Source organism: Pan troglodytes, chromosome 9, assembly GCF_028858775.2.
Source record: "Pan troglodytes isolate AG18354 chromosome 9, NHGRI_mPanTro3-v2.0_pri, whole genome shotgun sequence".
Lineage (NCBI taxonomy): Eukaryota > Metazoa > Chordata > Mammalia > Primates > Hominidae > Pan > Pan troglodytes.
In genome coordinates, this window is record NC_072407.2 from 75,383,235 (window position 1) to 75,406,558 (window position 23,324).

At 53.9% G+C, this 23,324-nt stretch overlaps 1 protein-coding gene across 2 annotated transcripts in view; it reads left to right on the forward strand.

Annotated features, from left to right (window-relative positions):
• The window catches only part of ARHGEF17 (Rho guanine nucleotide exchange factor 17), a 62,004-nt gene extending 40,518 nt beyond the window's left edge, over positions 1-21,486 (forward strand). The window contains exons 3-21 of one of the 2 annotated variants that reach the window (XM_009423734.5): positions 4,076-4,258; positions 6,772-6,888; positions 7,100-7,192; positions 7,414-7,590; positions 7,949-7,999; positions 8,265-8,374; positions 8,482-8,567; positions 11,072-11,190; positions 11,558-11,771; positions 12,326-12,399; positions 13,280-13,479; positions 13,677-13,978; positions 14,450-14,699; positions 14,991-15,077; positions 15,416-15,483; positions 15,696-15,844; positions 16,634-16,808; positions 16,922-17,191; positions 18,823-21,486. In XM_009423734.5, coding sequence (XP_009422009.4) covers positions 4,076-4,258; positions 6,772-6,888; positions 7,100-7,192; positions 7,414-7,590; positions 7,949-7,999; positions 8,265-8,374; positions 8,482-8,567; positions 11,072-11,190; positions 11,558-11,771; positions 12,326-12,399; positions 13,280-13,479; positions 13,677-13,978; positions 14,450-14,699; positions 14,991-15,077; positions 15,416-15,483; positions 15,696-15,844; positions 16,634-16,808; positions 16,922-17,191; positions 18,823-19,019 — 2,922 coding nt within the window. In that variant the 3' untranslated portion in view covers positions 19,020-21,486. Of the gene's footprint in view, positions 1-4,075; positions 4,259-6,771; positions 6,889-7,099; positions 7,193-7,413; positions 7,591-7,948; positions 8,000-8,264; positions 8,375-8,481; positions 8,568-11,071; positions 11,191-11,557; positions 11,772-12,325; positions 12,400-13,279; positions 13,480-13,676; positions 13,979-14,449; positions 14,700-14,990; positions 15,247-15,415; positions 15,484-15,695; positions 15,845-16,633; positions 16,809-16,921; positions 17,192-18,822 lie in introns of those variants that run through there. The other variant, XR_010147613.1, reaches the window with a different exon arrangement.
• Positions 21,487-23,324: the final 1,838 nt, after the last annotated feature.

Sequence of the window (23,324 nt, forward strand, 5' to 3'; positions counted from 1 at the left end):
TTTTATATTATATGTATTTTACCATAAAATACAATGCGTTTGTTTATTGTTTTTAAAAAGTGCATGGGGAGATGAGAACACAGAAGGGAGCCTACCCTGGTGTCGGGGTCAGGGAGGTCTTCCCTGGGGTTGGGGTATTTAGCTGAGACCTGAAGGGTGGGTAGATTTCAGCGGAGAGAGCCCGGAGGGATGGCTCCCGGCAGAGGGTATGTCAGGGACAAAGGCCAGGAGGCTGGAAGGAACCTAGAGCAGCAGGGAACCAGAGGTGGCCAGGTGGCTGCAGGAAGGAAGCCTGCTGGGCATGGAGCTGGGCTTTCCTGTGCACGCAAGGAAGCCATGGGAGGACGCAGCCAGAATGCCAGGCAGGAGGAGTAGACATGGCAGGGGCCTGAGGGGGTCCTTTGCCATCCCCTAGATGAGAGTTGGAGGCATTAGGGTCAGACAGTCCAGGGTTGAAGTCACTTGCGTCCTCACTGGGTGAGACTAGCCTAATCATCTCACTTTCTCTGAGCCTCAAGTTTGCCTGCAAAATGTAGCTAATCTACCTATCTCCCATCAAGAAGACTTAAAGGTGAGCCAGGCGCGGAGGCTCACACCTCTAATCCCAGCACTTTGGGAGGCTGAGGTAGGCGGATCACCTGAGGTCAGGAGTTCAAGACCAGCCTAGCCAACGTGGTGAAACCTCATCTCTACTAGAAATACAAAAATCAGCTGGGTGTGGTGGCAGGCTACCTGTAATCCCAGCTCCTCCAGAGGCTGAGGCAGGAGAATAGCTTGAACCCGGGAGGCAGAGGTTGCAGTGAGCCGAGATCCTGCCACTGCACTCCAGCCTGGGTGACAGAGCGAGACTCTGTCTCAAAAAACAAAACAAAACAAAACAAAACAAAAACAAAAGGTGATGACGGCACCCATGCCTGTTCACAGGCAGGAGTCAGGAGCAGTGGAGAGCTGGGAGCAGGCAGGGCTTGGGCATGTCTTTCTACCTCCGCCAAATCTCCCAGACCCATCCAGGGCTGCACTTGGGAGAGGGTGCAGGACCTGTGGGTGGAGGAAGCCAGAATGTTGGGTGAGCAAGGTGGAGGTGGACAGGAGGGTGTCACGTGAACCCAAGGACCGTCTCTGGAGGCAGCCCTGGAGTGTGGGAGGAGGACTGAGGTCTGGCTCCAGGTCAGGAGCATGACTCTGGAGCCAAGCCACCAGCATTCAAACTTGGCTCCATCTCCTGGCCAGCTGCGTGACCCGGAGCATGTCACATAACCAGTCTCTGCCTCAGTTTCCTCATCTGTAGAGAGGGGATAATAATAGACCTGCCTTGAGTGCAGTTAATTAGAGAGACATGTTTATAATTTAGCATACTGCCTGCAGCTCTGCAAGCATGGTAAAAAGTTGCATTTAATCTTTGTATTAACCTTGTGAGGTAGATATTATATTCTTTATACAAAGAAACGAAGACTCACAGAGGTTAAGAAACTTGCCCAGAGTCATCCATCTAGTGAGTGGTATTAGTTGACATTCACTGAGTGCCCACTATGTGCCAGGCACTGTTCTGAATGCTTTAGAACAGTGAGTAAATTCATATAAGCCTGACTATAAACCCCATTTTGCAGATGATGCAGCTGAGACACAGAGAAGTAAAGCTGCTTGTCCAAGGTCACAGAGTTAGGAAGTGCCACACCCTGGGTTGAAACCCTGTCATTGTGACTCTGGGTTCTCCCTGTCACCCACTAGTCTACACTGCCTAGAGCACAGTGGTATTCAAATTGAGATTGGACTCCATAGTCCCAGTGTTAACTTCCAACCATCACTGCCCTCACTAATTGATAAGTGTTGTTCCTGCAGGCCAGGTGTTCACAATGAACAAAGAAGTTAAATAGAAGTTAGGAGCCAGAAGGAGGGAGGATTTGAAACTAGGTCCTAGGGCTACATCCCTTCCTCAGCGTCACCCTCACCCTCTGAGCCTATTTTCAACTCTGACACTCGAAGCTAACAAACGCCCCTTCCCCTGACCACCCTGACGAGCCCCCCTCCCCTTGGCACCCTGATCCCACTTCTCTTTTCCGTAGCACTCACTGTCTTCCACCATGCTGTATAGTAATTTACATATTTATTGTGCTTCTTTCCTGCCTCCCACCACTCATGTGTCAGCCCCACAGGGGGTCTGTGCAGTGAGATGCCCCAGTGCTGGGCGGGCTGAGCATTGGTGAGTGAATGGGGCATTGGCTTGTGCCAGGTTCCGTATTGGGCTCTCAGTCATTGTTTGTTCTTTCCTCCTGCTGTGTGCCCGCTTTGTGTGGGGTGCCGGGACCCTGAGGCGAGCGGTTTAGCTGCTGCTCCTGCTCCTTGTGGAGCAGCGGGCCCTGACCCAGCCCAGGAGCTGGCTCACCTATGGGTAGGAGACTGCCTGCTTATCTCCTCACCATCACCCCGGCCTTTTCAGAATCCCCAGCCAAGAGAGAGGATTCTGTTGAGCTTTACTTTCTCAAGCTTGTTTTACAAAACAAGCCAGATTTTTAAAAATGTTTAATATAAATGTTATTGCAACATCACATATGCTTTTTCAAACAACACCCTCGTTTTTTTTAGCCTGCAGTTACAGCGTAGGACCAGTAGAGGGCGACCTCTCCACAAGCGCACCGGCCCCTGAGCTGGGCTATTAAAGCTAGGGGAACATCTTTGCACGTAGATTTGACGTAAAATAACGGGAGTTTTAGTCACAGACTGGCCAGCAGTTCTGAAATCTGTATAACAGCGTTCAGAGAGTGTCATTAAGAGCCTCCAGTAACTTCCCATGTGGTCTCGTGATCTCCCACGACCCTCCCTGCTTTATCTTCACACCATTATCGCCTTATTTATTTATTTATTTAGTCGCTCAGGCTGGAGTGCAGTGGCGCGATCTGGGCTCACTGCCACCTCCACCTGCCAGGTTCAAGCAATTCTTCTGTCTCAGCCTCCCAGGTAGCTGGGACTACAGGCGCACACCACTAGGCCCAGCTAATTTATTGTATTTTAGTAGAGACGGGGTTTCACTGTGTTGCCCAGGCTGGTGGCGAACTCCTGAGCTCAGGTGATCTGCCTGGCCTCGACCTCCCAAAATGCTGGGATTACAGGCTTGAGCCACCGCGCCCTGCCGCGTTATCACCTTTTAACTGACTACGAGATTTCCATGTGTCATCCATTCTGAGACTCGTGGTCTTCGCATTTTAATATCCCTAAATCAGGGTTCATTCTATAATTGGTAGCATATCATAATTTAATTGGCAACCAGTTTTTCTTAAATATAAAATAATGGCTGGGCACAGTGGCTCATGCCTATAATCCCAGCACTTTGGGAGGCCAAGGCAGGTGGATCACTTGAGGTCAGGAGTTTGAGACCAGCCTGGCCGACATAGTGAAACCCTGTCTCTATGAAAAATATAAAAAACTAGCCGAGTGTTGTGGCGCAGACCTGTAATCCCAGCTACTCGGGAGGCTGAGGCAGGAGAATCACTTGAACCCGGGAGGCGGAGGTTGCAGTGAGTCGAGATCGCACCACCGCATTCCAGCCTGGGTGACAGAGCAAGACTTCATCATAAAATAAAATATTTCTTAGATTTGATGAAATATGATATTTTAAAAAATTTCTTCCGTTTGTGTGTTTCATCAGACTAGATCCTAAGCTCCATCAGGACAGGGATTGTGGTCTTTCTTATACATTGCTGTCTCCCAATTCTTAGCACAGTGCCTGGTACGTAGTAAGTGCTCAGTAAATCTTTGCTGAGTTAGTGGTGGGAGGTCTTTCAAGGAGCCCCATCTTGCTTTCCTCATTCCAAGCTCTGTTTGTTCATACATTAAACAAACCTCTCCTGAGCGTCCTTGCTCCCATCTTGTGCCAGGCCCTGGGCTCAGCGATGAGGGCATGAGCTTAGATCTTCCCATCTCCCTCCTGGAGCTCTTGGTCTCATGAGGGAGATGTGGAAGGCAGGGCGCTGAGCTGCAGGCCCGGGTGATTCTGTGTGCACTCACACAGGGGCCCTGTGTAGGTGCGGTGGGGGCGGCATCTCTGAGGGAGTGTGCACCGACCCTGTGGGTCCTTCAGGGCTACATGCAGCCGCTGAAGCAGCCAGAGAACTCCATGCTCTGTGACCCTTCACTGGTGGACGAGATCTTCGACCAGATCCCCGAGCTCCTGGAGCACCACGAGCAATTCCTGGAGCAGGTTCGGCACTGCATGCAGACCTGGCATGCCCAGCAGAAGGTGGGAGCCCTGCTCGTCCAGTCGGTGAGTGGCCCCGCTGCTGCCAATTCCCACAAGCACAGGCCCTCCTGGAAGGGGCTGGATGTGGCCACGGACCCCACCCCCACCCATCCCACCTGGATACTGACTCTGTTTCCAGATCTGACCATAGAACTTGGCTAGACATTGGTACTTACCCCAGCCCCTGGGTGGACCTGAACTTGGACACTCCCCTACCCCAAAGCTTGGCCAGACTCTGGCACGGACTCCGACCCCAGCCAGACACTGACTCTGATCCTGGACCCTACCCTGCCCCTGGCTGGCACTGACGTGACTCTAGTCCTGACTCCAAGCTGGTGCTGACGCTGACCCAGACCTCAGATGGATGCTGGTACTGACCTCCACCCTATCTTTACTGGAACCAAAATAACTGCCCTGGTCCTGACCCTGGACTTGGGCTGGATGTTGATGCTGGCTGAGTCTTGACTTTTTCTCCATCAGATATTTTCATCATATAGCATACCTGTTTGCTAGGCATTGTTCTAAATGTGTTGTATCTATCAACAGCCCTGGTAGGAGAGTGCGTTGGTTACCCTGATTCTAAAGATAGTGACTGAGACATGGAGAGATTGGTAACCTGATGAAAGTTACAGTTAGGAAGTGGTGGAGGACTCAACTCCAGAAAGCCTGGTTCCAGTGCCCCGGCTTCCCCTACCCCATACTGCCTCTCACCACAGGCCAGATCTCCACTGTACACTTGTCAAGCTCCCACAATAGCGAGTGAGATCTTAGAAAAGGTATTGACTTCAGAATTCAAAAAGAACATTGAAAGCAAAACCAATAAGCATTTAATTAAATGCCTGTAAAACATAGCATGCCATTTTCATTCATTGTTAAATTTAGTATTTATAAGAATTTAATTACATTTGGAAAACTTCCAGTTCCATTTTATTTTGCCAGAATTCCCAAGAATACACCATGATGACTGATAAATCATAGCCAAATGCAAACTAAATGGTTTCTCAGAGCCACATAATTTCAAAAGCAAAATTGTAAAAATTCTTGCAAAAATTTTACAAGTGAAAAATTATATCTATTTCTGTGGGATGTATGTTTCAATATATTTGCTATGCTGTGGGGTGGGGCCTTGAACCATCTTAGAATGTCCTTGCTGACCCAGAAACTGATGGGACCAGACAGGGGTGATGGGGTTCCAGCTTGGATTGAGTGCTGATGTCTCCAGCCCATCATCACTGTTAGTGTCAGTAAGCTCAGCCCCCTGCCTGGACCTTGATGCTGACCATGGACTACGGCGAAGCCCTGGACCCGGAGGGGTCAGCACAGGATGCTGTGTCCCAGGGTGGGGGTGGTTAGTGAGGGTTGTCTTCCTCCCTTTGCTTCTTCATGCCCTGCCCTGTTCTGTCCAGAGGCAGGGGCAGTTGGCACCTTAGAGGGACAGGACTCTGGCCGGGCGCAGTGGTTCACGCTTGTAATCCCAGCACTTTGGGAGGCCGAGGCAGGCAGATCACGAGGTCAGGAGTTTGAGACCAGCCTGACCAACATGGTGAAACCTCGTCTCTACTAAAAATACAAAAATTAGGTGGGCGTGGTGGCATGCACCTGTAATCCCAGCTACTCCGGAGGCTGAGGCGGGAGAATCGCCCGAACCTGGGTGGCGGAGGTTGCAGTGAGCCGAGATCGTGCCATTGCACACTCCAGCCTAGGTGACAGAGTGAGACTCCGTCTCAAAAAAAAAAAAGACAGGACTCTGAGGAGTACAGAAATATCACTAATGTGGTCACGTAGCTTATCCACAGTACAGTTGAGACAGGAACCCAGGTTTCCTGGTTCCCAGACAAGGCTTCTTACCAATAACCTCCATATTTAGTCCGCCATCAGCATCAAGCAGGTATTAGCCACCAGCTGTGTGTCCTGCCCTGAGCTGGGCTTTACTGTGGGTGGGATAGGAGCACTTTTCATGGAGAGGGAGAACTTGTCCTAGGAGATCAGGAGAAGCCAGAGGCCAGGTGGAGTACCAGGCAGAGCTCTAGTCAGGGAAAGGAGTACTTCCGAGAGGAGGCAGAACTGGAGCACAGCCCTGAGGCGGGGCGAGATTTGGATGAGGAAGGGCATTCCTGGTGGGGGGATCTGCATAAGCAAAGGCCAAATGGCTAGAATGAGTCTGTGTCACTCAGAGAATGGGGAAAGGGAGACCTGCCTGGCTGGACTTCGTGAGGGTGGAGGTCTAGATGGAAATGCCCAGTTGGAAGTGAGAGAACCAGGTCTGAGCTCACAGGATACATTCAGGTCTACATATGTGCATACATGAACAGTCACACCCAGATAATATGAGCACTCGTATATCCATGTGTACACATGCACATACGCCTAAACACGACCACACTTAGAGCTACAGGACATGTGCCTGATCCCTTAGAGATTGTATCATTTCTAGCTGGAGGGAAAAGATGGTGACTTATGAATCAGTGAAAACTAGGACAGAGTGAGGTGGGGTGAGGGACACCTTGAGGGTCCCCAACCTGCCTCCTCTTCCACAGTTCTCCAAGGATGTCCTAGTAAACATCTATTCTGCCTATATCGATAACTTCCTCAATGCAAAGGATGCTGTGCGTGTGGCCAAGGAGGCGAGGCCTGCCTTTCTCAAGTTCCTAGAGGTACTGTGGGCTAGGGCAGGGGGATGGAGGTGACCCTCACCTTGGGCCAGCTTTGAGGGCCCCAGGAGCTCCCAGCGTGGGTACCATAGTCCCAGCCAGTGGGCCAGCCTCTGTTCTCAGGCTGAGCTGGAGGGGCTTGCTGGGGACCTGTCCCTGGACATAGTCTTCCTGGCATGTCATTCCTCACACGATGCCCATCCATGGGTTTCAGCAAAGCATGCGTGAGAACAAGGAGAAGCAGGCGCTGTCTGACCTCATGATCAAGCCTGTGCAGCGGATCCCACGCTACGAGCTTCTGGTGAAGGTGGGCATGGAGCTGGGTGGGCAAGTGGGCAAGGCCTGGAAGCATGGGGGGATACAAGGAGGTCTAAGGCCCCTGCCTCATTGAGCCTGACATCAGGGTGCCTAGGGGACAGGTAGGAAAGAAAGTCCTCTTTGGTGTCTACCCATAGTCCCTCCTGCTCCAGCAGTCTGGGGCCCCAGGGGTAGCTAAGCAGTCAGGTCTGGTCCCCATTCCCACCCCAGGACCTCCTAAAACATACACCTGAGGACCACCCGGACCATCCACTCCTGCTGGAGGCGCAGCGGAACATCAAGCAGGTGGCTGAGCGCATCAATAAGGGTGTGCGGAGTGCCGAGGAGGCGGAGCGCCATGCCCGTGTGCTGCAGGAGATAGAGGCTCACATCGAGGGCATGGAGGATGTGCGTGCGCCCTGCCCCACCCCACCCTACCCCACCCCACCCACATCTGTGTCCACTCGGCCTCTGTGTGCATCTGTGGCCACCTGGAATCATGGCTGTGTCCATGTCCGGAACCACAGGCGTGTTTGCATCCATGTCTGCCAGCCTCTGTGGCCACACGTCTCCACCTGTCTGTTCTTCCACGTCTGTCTCTGACCTTGGGTCCTGTGGCCTGGCAGCACAAGGGCATTGAGGGTGGGAAGCATGCTGCTTCCATTGGCCTAGCCCATGGAGTGGGGCTGAGGGATCACTGGGATTTTTGGAGGGGATAGGGATTAATAACTGGCCTTCGAGATGCCTTGTCCCTCCTGTCCCACAGCTCCAGGCCCCTCTGCGGCGGTTCCTGAGACAGGAGATGGTCATTGAAGTGGTAAGAAGTGTCCCAGTATCTGTCCAGCTGTCCCCACCTCCTCACTTTGTCCTCTCTTCTGCTCACACCCTCTACCTGCAGGTCTCCCTGCTCTTTCACCCCAAGGGGAGCCCTGGTTGAGTCCCCACTCTGCTCTGACTCTCTGGGAAGCTGGGGAAGAGCCCTCACTCTCCCTGGGTCTCAGTGTCCCCTTGGGCACTATGGGCAGGGGGGTGGGCTTCTGGACTGTGTCCACCCAGCCTGAATTCTGCCTTGGGCTCCACAGAAGGCGATCGGTGGCAAGAAGGACCGGTCTCTCTTCCTGTTCACGGACCTCATCGTCTGCACCACTCTGAAGCGAAAGTCAGGCTCCCTGCGGCGCAGCTCCATGAGCCTGTGAGTGGCTGGGCCGGGGTTTGGGTGGTGCCAGCAGGGGGAGCATTTGTCCCTCTCTGAGCCCCACTCCCCGACCCTGGCCAGAGCGCCCCATTGGCTCCCCACAGGTACACGGCAGCCAGTGTCATTGACACAGCCAGCAAGTACAAGATGCTGTGGAAGCTGCCGCTGGAAGACGCAGACATCATCAAAGGTGGGTTTGATGCTAGGGGTTCTGGGTGTTGGGGTCTTCCTCTGAGAAGCCCTTCTGGAGGGTCTGAGCTCCAGCCAGTCTGGCTGCTTGTCCAGCTGCTTTTCCACTTTTGGGCCTCGCTTTCTCATCCAGTGCAAGGGGGCTGGCATGAAGGACCCATTTGGCACCCATGGAGCCAGACAGTCTGTCCATGCACACCTCCTTCCAACTGGGCAGGGACCTAGGCTGGCAGCGGGAGCTGGGTGGGGGTGGTGCACAGAGAGCAGCATCACTGTAATTAGCCATTGATTCATCTGTGCAAAATCATTTGAGCGCCTAATATTAGATGATGTTGCACTGTCTGGTTCAGCGGTTTCACACACAGGGAACAGACACTCGCTTGAGTTACTGCAAGCAAAGGGTTGATTGGAGCCATCCATGTTGTTCAGGGCTGAGACTGTTGGGAGCTGAGGCAGCTTCCAGGAGCCGCTCCTCCTGCGGCATCTGTCTTTCTTCCCTTCTTGCTGAGTCTGCCCTGTTCTCACTGCTGTTAGCTTTCCCTGCTTCCTCATAACTCCCGTGATCAGACCCAGGCTGGCTCCTGGCTCAGCTGGAGGGGAGCTCACCTGGAGCTTGGCCCTCAGGGTAACAGACAGGTTTGCTCAGCCCCTTGGTGAACCCAGGCCTGCCCACTATGTAGGAGTACCAGCTGATTATTACTCTAATTGGTCCAAGTCAATAGAATGACCACCTTTAAGTTAGGTGCCCACTCCTGGTCCAGTCAGCTGTGAGCAAGAATGGGGCAGGGTCATATGGAAGAAAACATGGCTGCCCAGGTGGTGAGGGTTGGGATGGGACAGTTTCTGTCAAAAGGAGTAGATCGGCTTCATCTCTTCAGGCTGTTTTAACAAAAATACCACAGACTGGGCAATTTATAAACAAGAGGAATGTATTGCTCACCGTTCAGGAGGCTGGGAAGGCCAAGATGAGGGTGCCAGCAGAACTGCAAGGGGCCTGTGCCTCACAGAGGGTGCCTTCTATGTGTCCTCACTTGGCAAACAAGCTCCTTCAGGCCCCTTTATTGGCACAAATCTCGTTCACAATGGTTCCCCCCTCATGACCAGGTCACCTCCCAAAGGTCCGCCTCTTTTTTTTTTTTTTTTTTTTTTTGAGACGGAGTCTCACTGTGTTGCCAAGCTGGAGTTCAGTGGCACGATCTCGGCTCACTGTAACCTCTGCCTGCCGGGTTCAAGCAATTCCCCTGCCTCAGCCTCCCAAGTAGCTGGGACTACAGGTGCGCACCACTACGCCCGGTTAATTTTTTTTTTTGTATTTTAGTAGAGACGGGGTTTCACCATGTTGGCCAGGATGGTCTTGATCTCCTGACCTTGTGATCTGCCCACCTCGGCCTCCCAAAGTGCTGGGATTACAAGCGTGAGCCAACACGTCGGCCAGGTCCGCCTCTTAATACCAACACACTCAGGATTCGATTTCAACCTGTGAGTGTTGAGTGGACACAAACATTCAGGCAACAGCAGAGCTGTTCCCAGCCTCGGCCTGGCAGGAAACTCCACTGCCATCCACCGGGCACACACTCTTCTTCCCGTAGACACAGTGAGACAGCCTCCCTGTCCAGCGTGACTCCATCTTACAGTTACAAATCGTGCCCTCCCCTCCTCAGCAGGCTGCCTCTCACCCCCACGGGGTTCTTGGTCACAGGGCCACTTCAGACAGGACTTGCCAGTCTCAGGTTCCATGTCTCTAGTGCTGTCATGACCCGTCCAGGGCTGCCTTACCATTCTGCAACCTGTGGCCCAAATATTAAATTTATATACACCAATAACACATTCTATAAACTAGATTGGAGAAAAACAGGAAAAGAAACTCATTTAGGAAAAAGCAAAAAGACACTTCTTTTCCCTTGATTTCAAGACACATGTGTCCTGGCCCAAGGGTGGAGGGACAGCTCCATGTATGGACCACCAGTCCAGAATGTGCGTCCCAAGCCTTGGGTTGAGGGCGGCAGGCCGTCTGCAGGACCAGCTGCTTGGCAGTGTTCAGGTATGGGATAGGACCATAGAAATCCAGGGCACCATGCACTGCCCCCTCCTTTGTGGGGCGATGAGTCTCTTGGTCAGCACATTTGACTGCCTGGGGCTCTGCCTGCTCTGCCAGCACACCCACGGGAGGCTGCAACGCCGCAGCAGTTCCGTGTCAGCCAGGGCCTGTGTATCGCAGAGCCAGCCACCATTTCATACTCTATGCTCTCCTGGGAATTCTCCGTGGGCCTGACATCCTGCGCCACATGGCTCTGAATCAGGCCTAGTCCCCAGCTCACAGGGCTGGGGTTCCTCAGGGAGCTGCCTGTTAACTTTTTTCCCAAGAGCTTGGGGTTTCTATGCTCTCGGTTTGTCAGGTCTCTCCCCAGGCCCAGCTGCAGGCTATGCAGTGAAGGAAGGAGAGTCTGTCCCAGCCTGACCTTGTCTGTCTCTGTATCAGTCCACGGCCTTCCTCTCTCCCTCTAGGGGCATCCCAAGCCACCAATCGGGAGAACATCCAGAAGGCCATCAGCCGCCTTGATGAGGACCTCACCACCCTGGGCCAAATGAGCAAGCTCTCTGAGAGCCTTGGTTTCCCCCACCAGGTCTGTGCCCTCTGCCTGACACTGGGGAGCCAGAGGGTGGGAGGCTTCTGACCCTATCTGAGAGATAGACAGCCCTGACATTTGCCTGCGGGAAGAGACATCCCTTTCCCTCATCTGAAGGCAAAAATTGCAGCCTCCCTGCATATGGGGGAAGTAACATGTTCCAGGTCTGAGGGTGGAGACATAGCTGCATCCCCATCAGAGGGTGACAGAGGCCCCATCCCCCATATATCAAAGGAATCCAGGTCTGAGGGAGGAGACAGTCCCACTTGTTGTCTGAGGAGAGAGGCAGGTCCCCACACATTAAGGGCAGGTGCAGGCTCTGGTGAGATACTGGGGCCTGAGGCCTGGGCCCTCTTCCCCACAGAGCCTGGACGATGCACTGCGGGACCTCTCAGCTGCCATGCACCGGGACCTGTCGGAGAAGCAGGCGCTGTGCTACGCGCTTTCCTTCCCGCCAACCAAGCTGGAGCTGTGCGCCACTCGGCCCGAGGGCACCGACTCCTACATTTTTGAGTTCCCTCACCCTGACGCCCGCCTTGGTTTTGAACAGGCCTTCGATGAGGCCAAGAGGAAGCTGGGTAAGCCAAGGCACATGTTGGCCCTCTCCTCCTAGAGCTTCCAGGCAGGAGGCCAGAGGCATCTCACAGCTGTCTGTGACTTCAGGAGCCAGAACCGCAGTGCCCTGTGCTCCGGCTCCACCTGGTGGGGAGGGGTGCTTCTGCAGTGAAACATCAGACTGAATAATAGCTCTGGCCTCCCTGGCAGGGAGGGGATTCCATGGATAGGGTCTCACTGTCTGCTGGACCTGCCCCATAGTGGGCACCGATAGCCAAGACCCTTGCCATACCCTCCCTACACACACTCTGAGCAGGGCTGGATCAGGGAAAGCGATTGATCAGGGTTCATGGCTTAGAAGATCCATAGAGACCTCTGGGTCTAACCCCAAGACAATACACATGGGAAAAGATTGAGGCCAGGAGCAACTGCCTTATTCTAATGTGGCTGGGATCAGGCCTTCCCCTAAAGAGACCCTGAGGGGCAGGGGAGGAAAGGGAATGGGGCAGGGGCAGGACCAGGGTGAGATGGATGCTATGCTAAGCAGGGTCCGTCTGTCTGTCCATCTCCACTACAGCATCCAGCAAAAGCTGTCTAGACCCTGAGTTCCTGAAGGCCATCCCCATCATGAAAACCCGCAGTGGCATGCAGGTATGTTTGCATCTGGGTCACTTGGGTACGTGTTTTCAAAGCCAGCAGGTGTTCATGAATTTTTGTTTTGTGTACGACATTGTGTATATGCCTTGAACATTGCTATTGCTCCTTATGTCTTGGAGAATTCAGCTCTCTGTACGTGTGTGGGTGCTGCATATGTATTACATGTACACATGTATATGGGTATGCTTCGTGCATATCTGTATCTGTGCATGTGAACAAAGGTTATATGAATGATGGGAAGTAGCTTCATTTATGTGCTTGTATGAGGCTGCAAACATATGTACAGAGGTTACCAGCATCACATTTTTTCTATGCATGTATCCATGATTATATCTGGGGATATGTGTGTGTACATGTAGGCATGATGCCTGTATCCCATAGGCATGAGTGCATTTGATGTGTAGAGGGTCACATGGGCAAGGTGCGGTGGCTTACGTCTGTAATTCCAGTACTTTGTGGGGCCAAGTTAGGAGGATCACATGAACCTAAAAGTTCAAGACCAGGCTAGGCAAGACCCTATCTCTACAAAAAATTCAAAAATTATCCACGTTTAGTGGCGCGCCCCTGTGGTCCCAGTTACTTAGGAGGCTGAGGTGGGAGGATTGCTTGAGCCCTGGAGGTCAAAGCTGCAGTGAGCCATGAACCCACCACTGCACCCCAGCCTGGGAGACAAAGCAAGAACCAATCCAAAAAAAAAAAAAAAAAGGGTCCTGTGCCGCGTGTATGTGTACGCGTGTGTAGAAGGGTGTATAGGGCACCCACACACACCCATGCAGGCCTGCCTCCCTCCATTCTGCCGGGGTTTCCCAGGAGTGGGGAATGCTGGCAGCAGTTCCTCCATTCACCTTCTCCTGTCCATTGGCGCCTCCTGCAGTTCTCCTGCGCGGCTCCCACCCTGAACAGCTGCCCAGAGCCCTCGCCTGAGGTATGGGTCTGCAACAGCGACGGCTATGTGGGCCAGGTGTGCCTGCTGAGCCTGCGCGCCGAGCCGGACGTGGAGGCCTGCATCGCCGTCTGTTCGGCCCGCATCCTCTGCATCGGGGCGGTGCCCGGGCTGCAGCCTCGCTGCCACCGGTGAGGCCTGGGCGGCGGGGTGGGCGGCACCGCGGGCCTGGGAGAACCAACCCCTCCCTGTCCCAGCACACTCTCAGGCCGCCCCGGCGTGGTTGTGGGCGGGGCCCGGCGAGTGTGGGCGGGGTCGGTGGGCGTGTCCACCAGCGGGGCCCCGTCTGGCTCGTAGCTGCTGTCATCCTCACTCCGTCTTCTCGCAGGGAGCCTCCTCCGTCGCTGAGGAGTCCTCCAGAGACGGCACCGGAGCCCGCCGGGTCGGAGCTGGACGTCGAGGCCGCTGCAGACGAGGAAGCCGCGACGCTCGCGGAGCCGGGGCCGCAGCCCTGCCTTCACATCTCCATTGCAGGCTCGGGCTTGGAGATGACGCCGGGCCTCGGCGAGGGTGACCCCCGCCCAGAGCTGGTGCCCTTTGACAGTGACTCTGACGATGAGTCTTCGCCCAGCCCCTCGGGGACGCTGCAGAGCCAGGCCAGCCGGTCCACCATCTCCTCCAGCTTTGGCAGTGAGCTTTGGCCATCTCCTCCAACTTGGCCTTGGCAGGCAGGGTGGACTGCCCAGAGGAGGGGGAGAGGAGGGACCAGTGTAGGGCAAAGGCATGGCGTCAGACCTCAGGATGTTAGCACACAGAGCAATGAGGGCAGGGGATGTGACACCGAGGATCCAGAGGGCAGTGGGACAGTCAGGCAGGATCATGAAGACCCTGGAGCACTCAGCTAAGGAAGATGGGGTGCTGGTGGAGTGGGGACCCACGGTGTGGCCACTGGGTCTGAGGGGCCAGGCGAGATCAAGGATTCTGTAGTGCTGAGCTGTCGGTGAGCAGGGCAGCAGGGCAGCAGACCGGAGCAGGCCGGGGAAGAACAGCTTTGAGAGGCCTTCCGGAGGGGCATGGCCAGGAGGGATGCATGGCCTAGAAAGATATCAGGTCCCAGGCCTGGCAGAGGGGAATGGAGACAGAGACCTTTGTCTCCCTCAGATGAGGAGACCCCGAGTTCCAAGGAGGCCACGGCAGAGACCACCAGCTCAGAGGAGGAGCAGGAGCCAGGCTTCCTGCCACTGTCTGGCTCCTTTGGGCCTGGTGGTCCCTGCGGCACCAGCCCAATGGATGGGAGAGCCCTTCGCCGCTCCAGCCACGGCTCCTTCACCCGGGGCAGCCTTGAGGACCTGCTGAGTGTCGACCCTGAGGCCTACCAGAGCTCCGTGTGGCTGGGCACTGAGGATGGCTGGTAGGGACAGGGGAGGGACTAGGGACACAGTGCCAGAACTCTGAGCTCCCTGCTCTGGAAATCATGTGGTCCCCTGGAGCCAAGGCAGGAGGGCTTTGGGTCACACCTCAGGGGTACTGCTGACCAGGGATGTCAGTGGGTCTGACAATCCCAGGGAGGCTGTGGGACCTCAGTACCTTGGGCAGGGACCCAGCATTGAAGACGTGGTGCTATGGGCAAAGAGGTGGAGGGATGACTCCAGGGGCTGGTGTGCCCCAAGCATTTGTCCCAGGTGCATACCCCGATCCACAGTGTCCACGTGTACCAGTCCTCCGACAGCATCCGTGACCGCAGGAACAGCATGAAGCTCCAGCATGCGGCCTCTGTGACCTGCATCTTGTAAGGCCCCAGGGTGGCCCTTCCTGTCTAGACTCTTCTCGGCCACACGTGCAGGCCTCCTTCTGTTCATCTGGTCCCCCTGCTCTACTGTCCCTCCTCTGTGTGGAGGCTGGAAGCCAGAGGCCTGGCCCTAGGCTAGCTGTGCCTCTTACACACTGTGTGAGCTCGGGCAAGTCACTCCCTTTTCTTAGCCTCAGGCAACCCCCACCTGGAGAACAAGGGGTGGGAAGAGGTGGCCTCTCGGGAGCCATACCCATTCTATCTGTGGTTCCCCTGGTCCTGGGTGACCCACTTTGGCTGCCTGAACTCCCTTACTGCTTCCTCTTTTCCCTACCCAGGTATCTGAATAACCAGGTGTTTGTGTCTCTGGCCAATGGAGAGCTTGTGGTCTACCAAAGGGAAGCAGGTGAGTATCTGCCCTCCCCCACACCCTGCCCCTGTCCCCTTACTGGTGTTGGGGCTCTCTCCTGGAGATGTGGCTTTGGGCAACTCCCAGGCCCTCTGTGGGCCTTGGTTTCCTTGCTTATAAAAGGGGAATGTTAACATCTCATTTCAGGGGAGACTGAGGCTCAAATTTAGAACTGGAGTGAATTTCCTGTTTTCTTTACCCCACTCCAGGCCATTTCTGGGACCCCCAGAACTTCAAATCAGTGACCTTGGGCACCCAGGGGAGCCCCATCACCAAGATGGTGTCTGTGGGTGGGCGGCTGTGGTGTGGCTGCCAGAACCGAGTCCTTGTCCTGAGCCCTGACACGCTGCAGCTGGAGGTAGCAGGGGGTGGGGGAATGGAATTGGTGCCATGGGATGAGCTAGGTCCGTGTGACAGGGAGATGGAGACCATGGTAGGGGCATAAGCAGCATCCAGCAGAGGGCTAGGGCCTTCCTCTGACCACAGAGTGACGCTGGCCAGTCCCTGTCCTCCTTCGATCCTCATTTCTTCTGTAGCTGATGAGGAATACAGTAAGTGTCCCATATACATTAGGAATCTTATTCATCCTCCTGCCCACCCTATCTCTCAACTCAGGTTTTAGGGTCCTTTGGGGATAGGACAAGAGTCCTTTCTGATGTCAACATCCATTAGCATTAGACTCTGGCATTTATTGCTGCACATGTCACTTGCACACATGTCAGAAGTATCCAGGGGCAACGGGTTCCCTTAATTTCCCTCACTTATTCCATTGTTGGCTGGGCAGGAGTCCAAAGCCCTGGGTTCAGGCCCCAGCTCTGTGACTGACTTGCTGTGTGACCTTTCCCTTCTAGGCTTCAGCTTCCCCACCTGTCCAGGGGGAGGCCAGTGACTGATTTTAGAACCCTTTAAGCATTGAAGTTCTCTGATCCTTAAATCACTCAAGTTTAATGGGGAAAAAGCACCTCCATTGTAATTCCTGAGAACTAAGTTGGGAGGTGCTGGTGAAACCAAGCTTCGAAAGGTTAATCAGACCAAGGACCAACGCTAGTGTGAGTTGTGAGGGATGGACACTGGTGAAGCTCCAGGCTAGGGTGGGCCAAGGGAGGCAGGCCTGCCAATGACCCATCTTCTCCCCCGCCTTCCCCAGCACATGTTTTACGTGGGTCAGGATTCAAGCCGTTGCGTGGCTTGCATGGTGGACTCCAGCCTGGGTGTGTGGGTGACATTGAAAGGTAGTGCCCACGTGTGTCTCTACCATCCAGACACCTTTGAGCAGCTGGCAGAAGTAGACGTCACCCCTCCCGTGCACAGGATGCTGGCAGGTACTGACCTCAAACTACCACAGCACCCTCCTTGGAGCCTTTCTGCCCGATCGTAGAGGCGGCTGAGCCAGGGCCAGAATTCAGCCCCAGCTGTGGTCTGTCTCCCACCCCAGGCTCGGATGCCATCATCCGGCAGCACAAGGCTGCCTGTCTGCGAATCACAGCGCTGCTGGTGTGTGAGGAGCTGCTGTGGGTGGGCACCAGTGCTGGTGTCGTCCTCACCATGCCCACTTCGCCTGGTACTGTCGGCTGCCCACGGGCACCACTCAGTCCCACAGGCCTCGGCCAGGGACACACTGGCCACGTCCGCTTCTTGGCTGCAGTCCAGCTGCCAGATGGCTTCAACCTGCTCTGCCCAACCCCACCACCTCCCCCAGACACAGGTGGGTCAGTGCATCATACCCCAAGCTAGGGATCATGGACATTTGGTTTAGGACTCCCCACTATCCTGCCAGAAGAGCTTTCAAGAGGGAGGAAAAGTGCCACATAGAGCTGGAGGTGGCATATGTGACAGGAAATACACCACGGAAGTGTCCAAATGAAATCTAGGATTGTGTGTGTGTGTGTGTGTGTGCACCTGCATGTGTTGTGTGTATATAAAGTTCTATCCAGAGAAATGTCATGGGAGACAGGGAGGGAACTATAACCTAAGAGGTAGAATATGTCACAAATAGAATATGTATATAGAAAATATGTCCTGTTGTATATATTTCCTATATGCACCAGGAAATAGCACAGGACTAGAAATGATATATAGGGCAGGAAGTGGAATCAGGAAGTGATGCACAGAGCAGGAAATAGAAATAGCAACAGAAAACAACATAGAATGGCACTAGCACAGAAAATGGACTGATAATTAGAAAGTGAAACAGCCGGGTGCCAGGCGTGGTGGCTCACACCTGTAATCCCAGCAGTTTGGGAGGATGAGGTGGGAGGATCGCTTGAGCCCAGGAGTTCAAGACCCAGCCTGGGCAACATGGTGAGACACCGTCTCTACAAAAAATACAAAAATTAGCCAGGTGTGGTGGCACACACCTGTGGTTCCAGCTGCTCAGGAGGCTGAGCTGAGGTGGGAGACTCACTTGAGCCCAGGGAAGTCGAGGCTGCAGTCAGCAAAGATTGCACCACTGCACTCCAGCCTGGGTGACAGAGTGATACCCTGTCTCAAAAAAATAAAAATAAAAATATGGCCGGGCGTGGTGGCTGACACCTGTAATCCCAGCACTTTGAGAGGTTGAAGGGGGTGGATCACCTGAGGTCAGGAGTTCGAGACCCGCCTGGCCAACATGGTGAAAACCCATCTTTACTAAAAATACAAAAACTAGCTGGGTGTGGTGGCGGGCGCCTATAATCCCAGCTACTCGGGAGGCTGAAGCAGGAGAATCACTTGAACCAGGGAGGCGGAGGTTGCAGTGAGCCAAGAGTATGTGCCATTGCACTCCAGCCCAGGCAACAAGAGCAAAATTCCGTCTCAAAAAAAAAAGTGAAACAGCAGGAAATGAGGTACATCAGGAGGCCACAACCAGAAAAGTCTTGCTTTGGCAGGACAAGAAATGATATTCCCAAGAGGAAGTGGCTGTGGAAATCAGGAAGCAATAAAGCCTCAGGTCAGGAGTTGTCTGGGTTCACAGAAGACTTAAGCTACCTGGGAAAGGGCTGTTGGAAGTAGGAGGCTTATTTAATGCAAGGACGTTGCATGCAGTAATCAAGAGAGATAGAAAGTGGCATCTTACAGGGCACTTACATTGTAAAAAGAAAAACATCAGAAGTGGCGTCACTTTGGGAAATTATGTGACTCCTGACTAGAGATTACAGATGGGACATAAGAAGTCTGGCTGCCAAGAAGTGGGCATTTCTTTCTAAATAAGTTCCTAGCTAACAGAAAGTGGGATTCCCCCATAGGAAGTGTGCACGTCTTCCTTCCTATCTTCTGGGGTGTGGGAATTCAGGCCCCGATGGGACAGTGAAGCCTCCATTCGCCCCCAAGCTGACAGATCCTCCCCTCTGCCCCCAGGCCCCGAGAAGCTGCCATCACTGGAGCACCGGGACTCCCCTCGGCACCGAGGCCCCGCCCCTGCCAGGCCTAAAATGCTGGTTATCAGTGGAGGTGATGGCTATGAGGACTTCCGACTCAGCAGTGGGGGCGGCAGCAGCAGTGAGACTGTGGGTCGAGACGACAGCACAAACCACCTCCTCCTGTGGAGGGTGTGACCCTGTCTGCCGTGGCCCAGGACTCGCCCGCTCACCTGCCTTCAGCCTGCTTGCCTCTCCCTAGCCCACACGCAGACTTTGACCAGGAGTATCCAGCCAGGGGCACACATGTGCCTGCGTGGGCTCTGCCTTGTCTTCGCGGAAGCATTCCTGATGGAACACCCACTGGCCAGCCAGGCCATGGCTTCTCCCGACCCTCTGGCTGCCCCAGTGCTTCCAGTCATGATCGGGTGGGGGACATGTGGGCTGACCGGGACCTCTGACCCTGGAGCTTCTACCAAAGACACAGCTGGGTCTGGACCCCACGGGGCTGGGGAGGGCCATGTGCAATATTTGGAGGGTTTTCTGGAGGGCAGCAGGAAGGCTGGGGAATTCCCCATGTACAGTATTTATGTTTCTTTTTAGATGTGTACCTTCCCAAGCACTTATTTATGCAGTGACCTGGTCACCTGGGGTGGGGGTGATTTGAGGAAATGACATGAGGAAAAGAAACCTATTCCTGCCCTGGGGACCACCCTGGGACTCTAACCAAGCCTTCCTGGAGGGACCCATGCGCCCCTGAGCCCCATTCCATTCATACAGACACACACGTACGCACACTGCATGTCCAAGGCCCTAAACATTGCCCGTTGACATAAACTTTCCAGGGCCCCAGCCTGATGGGGCTGCCCTCAGTCCTCTAGATCAAGATGCTGACTATTAGGGGGCAGTGATTGCCATCTGGGGACCTGTCAGGCTTTGTCATTTCCCAGTTTGTTGGTGGTGCCTTTAGTGGTTCCCTAATTTGGGAACACTGATGGGGCCTTGGACAGGGCTTTCTCTCAGGTAGGAGAAATGGGCCCATGATCTCCTCATAGTCGCCCCCAGTCCTTGGCCCTGCTTCCCTGTGTCTCATGCACTGGCACATATGGTCACCTTGGAGGGCAGACCTAGGAGCCCCTCTGACCACTGAATCCGTCTCCACACCCCTTCTGCCAAGGGAAGCCCCTTCAGGAAGGACCCCCCAAAGCTGAGGGGCTGAATGTAGCCTCTTCAACAGAGAAGGCTCCCACTTGAGAGCAGCCTCTGCCTGACCCCCTGGACCACAGGGAGCCACTCTGACCCTCAGCCCCCTCGCTTCTTCAGCTAAAACTCCAAAGGTTTGGTTTCAGATGGGGTTTGTTTTGTTCTGTTTGGTTTTGGTTTTGTTTGGGGTGGGTGGGTCATTGCGGTCTTAGATTATGTTTCTCTTGCTACCAAACAGTCATGTATTAACTCTCTTTGGATGATGAAGTTTAAAGAGTCAATAAATAGAAACACCAGATGACTGCATTGGTGGCCACAGTGGCCTCCTGTCAGCAACCTCAGGGCTCAGTCTCCCTGGCCACATGGGCCTTCCGACGTCCACACACTTGGGAAGAAGGGAGGCCTTGGAGACCCAGAAGAGTGCTGGACGGCGAGGTTGCCACGATTTGCTGTGTTACCCTGGGCAGGTGGCTGGGCTGCAGTTTCCTCATCAGGAAAATAAAGGGGTTGTACCAGTTCAGTGCTTTGTAACCAGGGTTACATGGTAGAATCCCTTGCAGATGACATGTAAACGCGGAAACATGATTCGTAACTTATTTACGTATTAATTGAGAGCTTCTGAGTCAGTGGGCCTGGATGGAGCTTGGGAATCTGAAGCTGACATGCTCCAGGTAAAAAGCCAGGACCCCTGTTGAGCCTGTCTACGGCTCCTCCAGGAAACAATGTTCTCCAGCAAAGCCTCAGCTGGAGAACCCTGATGAAGGCCAAGGCCCTGCTCCAACCCTCTGAAGTCTTTGGAGCAGGGATAGAATCCAAGTCTGTCTGATTTCTGGTCTGAAGAGGTCTGTCATTAAATCAGACACAAGAACGCATAGGCCCAGCAACATGGGACTATTCTGTGCAAGGACAGAGAGCCCTCCACACCAGAGTGCACCTGCAGAACTAGAGGTGGCCATCACTAGAAGGCATGTCATGCCTCAGCTCTGCTACACGCATGAACGTTTCCAGCCTAAATGACTGACTTTTGAGTCAACCCCTGAAGGGGCATGCAAGGTCACACTCTGCAAACTGGCAGCACACCTCTCAGGGGTCTGCTGGGTCCTCAACACCACAGGACGGGCATGGACCGTCTCCGTGCAGCATCATTTTACTGGGGCTATCTGGGGAGGAAGGGATTCTATTAATAAGCACAGATATATTATGGAGTAGGAGGCATCATTCATGTGGAATATATAACGAAACAAAGCATTAGAAGAAACACAGGCTTTGAAGCTGGACAGACCTTGTTTGAGATCTTGACTTTGCCGCTAACTAGCTATGTGCCTTTGGGCAAGTTGTATCCCCTCTGAGCCTCCATTTCCTCACGTGTGAAATGAGGCTGATGATCCCTTCCCGAACAGGACTGCTGCTTGGCGTGCACAGGTCTTTGGATTGCAAGAAAGAGATTCATTTTGCTTGTGAACTAGAAGGGTGCTTATTAGTGAAGATGTGAACTGGCAGCAAGGAGCTGTCACAGGGCACTGTGGCCCAGACATCAGAGCTGCATCTCAGGACATCTGGCCTCTCCACTTGAGTCGCCAGTGCCTCCCACACTGCCAGTCAGTTGCTGTTCCACTGCTTTCCAGCTTCTGCTGCCTCAGGGCCTCCGCCTCCTCCACTCGGAGGACCCTGGGCAGACTTCAGTTTTAGCACAAGATACCCAAGACCAGATCCTCACCACTTCCCCGACTCAAGTGCCTCAGTAAGAATGGGCTTGGCCCAGCCCACTGTTACTTAGAGGCCCACATTCCAGGGCACTGGCCAGCCTGTGGACAGCCTGGACCCCATCAGCTGTGGGCAGGGAGGCCCTGGAATGAGCATCAGACCCCAGGCTCCCCGCCCAGGGGAGGCTCCTGGAAGGATTAGCTCCTCTGAAGCAGTGGTTCTCAGCCTGGGATGCACATTATGATCATGAGGGCCCAGGCCAATTCCAAGCCAATTAAATCTGAACTTTGAGGGTGGGACCCAGGTGTCTATATGTTTTTTAGAAACCTTTAGTTGAAGTATAACATTTATACAAAAAAGGACATAAAAAAGGACCCAGTGTGATGGGTATTCATAAAGTGAACACACCCAGGTCAAGGAACAGAAAATCTCATCACCCCAGAAGCTCCCCTTAGACCTCCTTCTGGTCTACCCTCCAAGGGTAACCACCACCCCGGCTTCTGACACCATGATCTAGCTTCACCAGCCAAGGTAGAGAACTACTGCTGTAAAGGGAATGACTATGGTTAGCCACTGGTATGGGGGAAAGTGGGGCTTGGGTTTGATGTTAAGAGGGAACACCAGCCTGGCCAACATGGAGAAACCCCATCTCTACAAAAAATACAAAAGTTAGCCAGGCGTGGTGGCGTGCACCTGTGGTCATAGCGACTTGGGAGGCTGAGGCGGAGAATTGCTTTAACCCAGGAGGCCAAGGTTGCAGTGAGCCGAGATTACACAGCACCCCATCCTGGGTGACAGAGGGAGACTCTGTCTCAAAAAAAAAAAAGAACAGCTCAAACCAAGGCAAGGAGGGGTAGAGGAGCCTGGTGCAGGCCCAGGTGGATGGGGAAAGAGGAAAAGGCAGGGGAGCCTAGATTGGGAGCTCCGTGAGCGTGGGATTTTGTTATTTGTTCCATCCCCAGGCCTGCCACAGTGTGTGACACACAGTAGATGCTCAGTAAATATTTGTTGAATTAAATCTGGAGAATTCAGGTGAGAACCAACTCTAGGTCTTGAATGCCACGAAACAATAAACCCAGCTTCCACTTAGTGTTTGCTGCAAGCCAGGAGCATGGATCATCTCGAATCCTCACAATGGTCCTGGGAGGTTGATACCATTATTACCCTCCCTTTCAGATGAGGAAACTGAGGTTCAGAGAGGTTAGATGCCTTCCTCAAGGTCACCTAACCACTAACTGATAGAACCTGGAATCTGTCTGCTCAGGTCTCTGTATCTCATGGAAGAGGAGGGCTGGCCTGGTGTGGCTGGAGGACAGGAGAGACAGCCTGAGCACCCAGAGTCACATGTAGTCACTCATGAGGCTGGACTAATGTTCCTTAGACCAGCCCTGGGAAGGGGTTCCAGATCCCAGATGAGTGAGGAGAGTCAAAGCCAGAGGCCATCTCCTCTTCAAGGGAGTTCTCCAGGTGGTCCCTTGGGTTTGGGACAGGGGTCAGGGTTTAGCTAAACCATCTATCTAATGGAAAAGATGAGGCACAGAGAGGGTCAGGAACTTACCTGAGGTCACACAGAAAGGCAACATTGAGGCTGGGGGT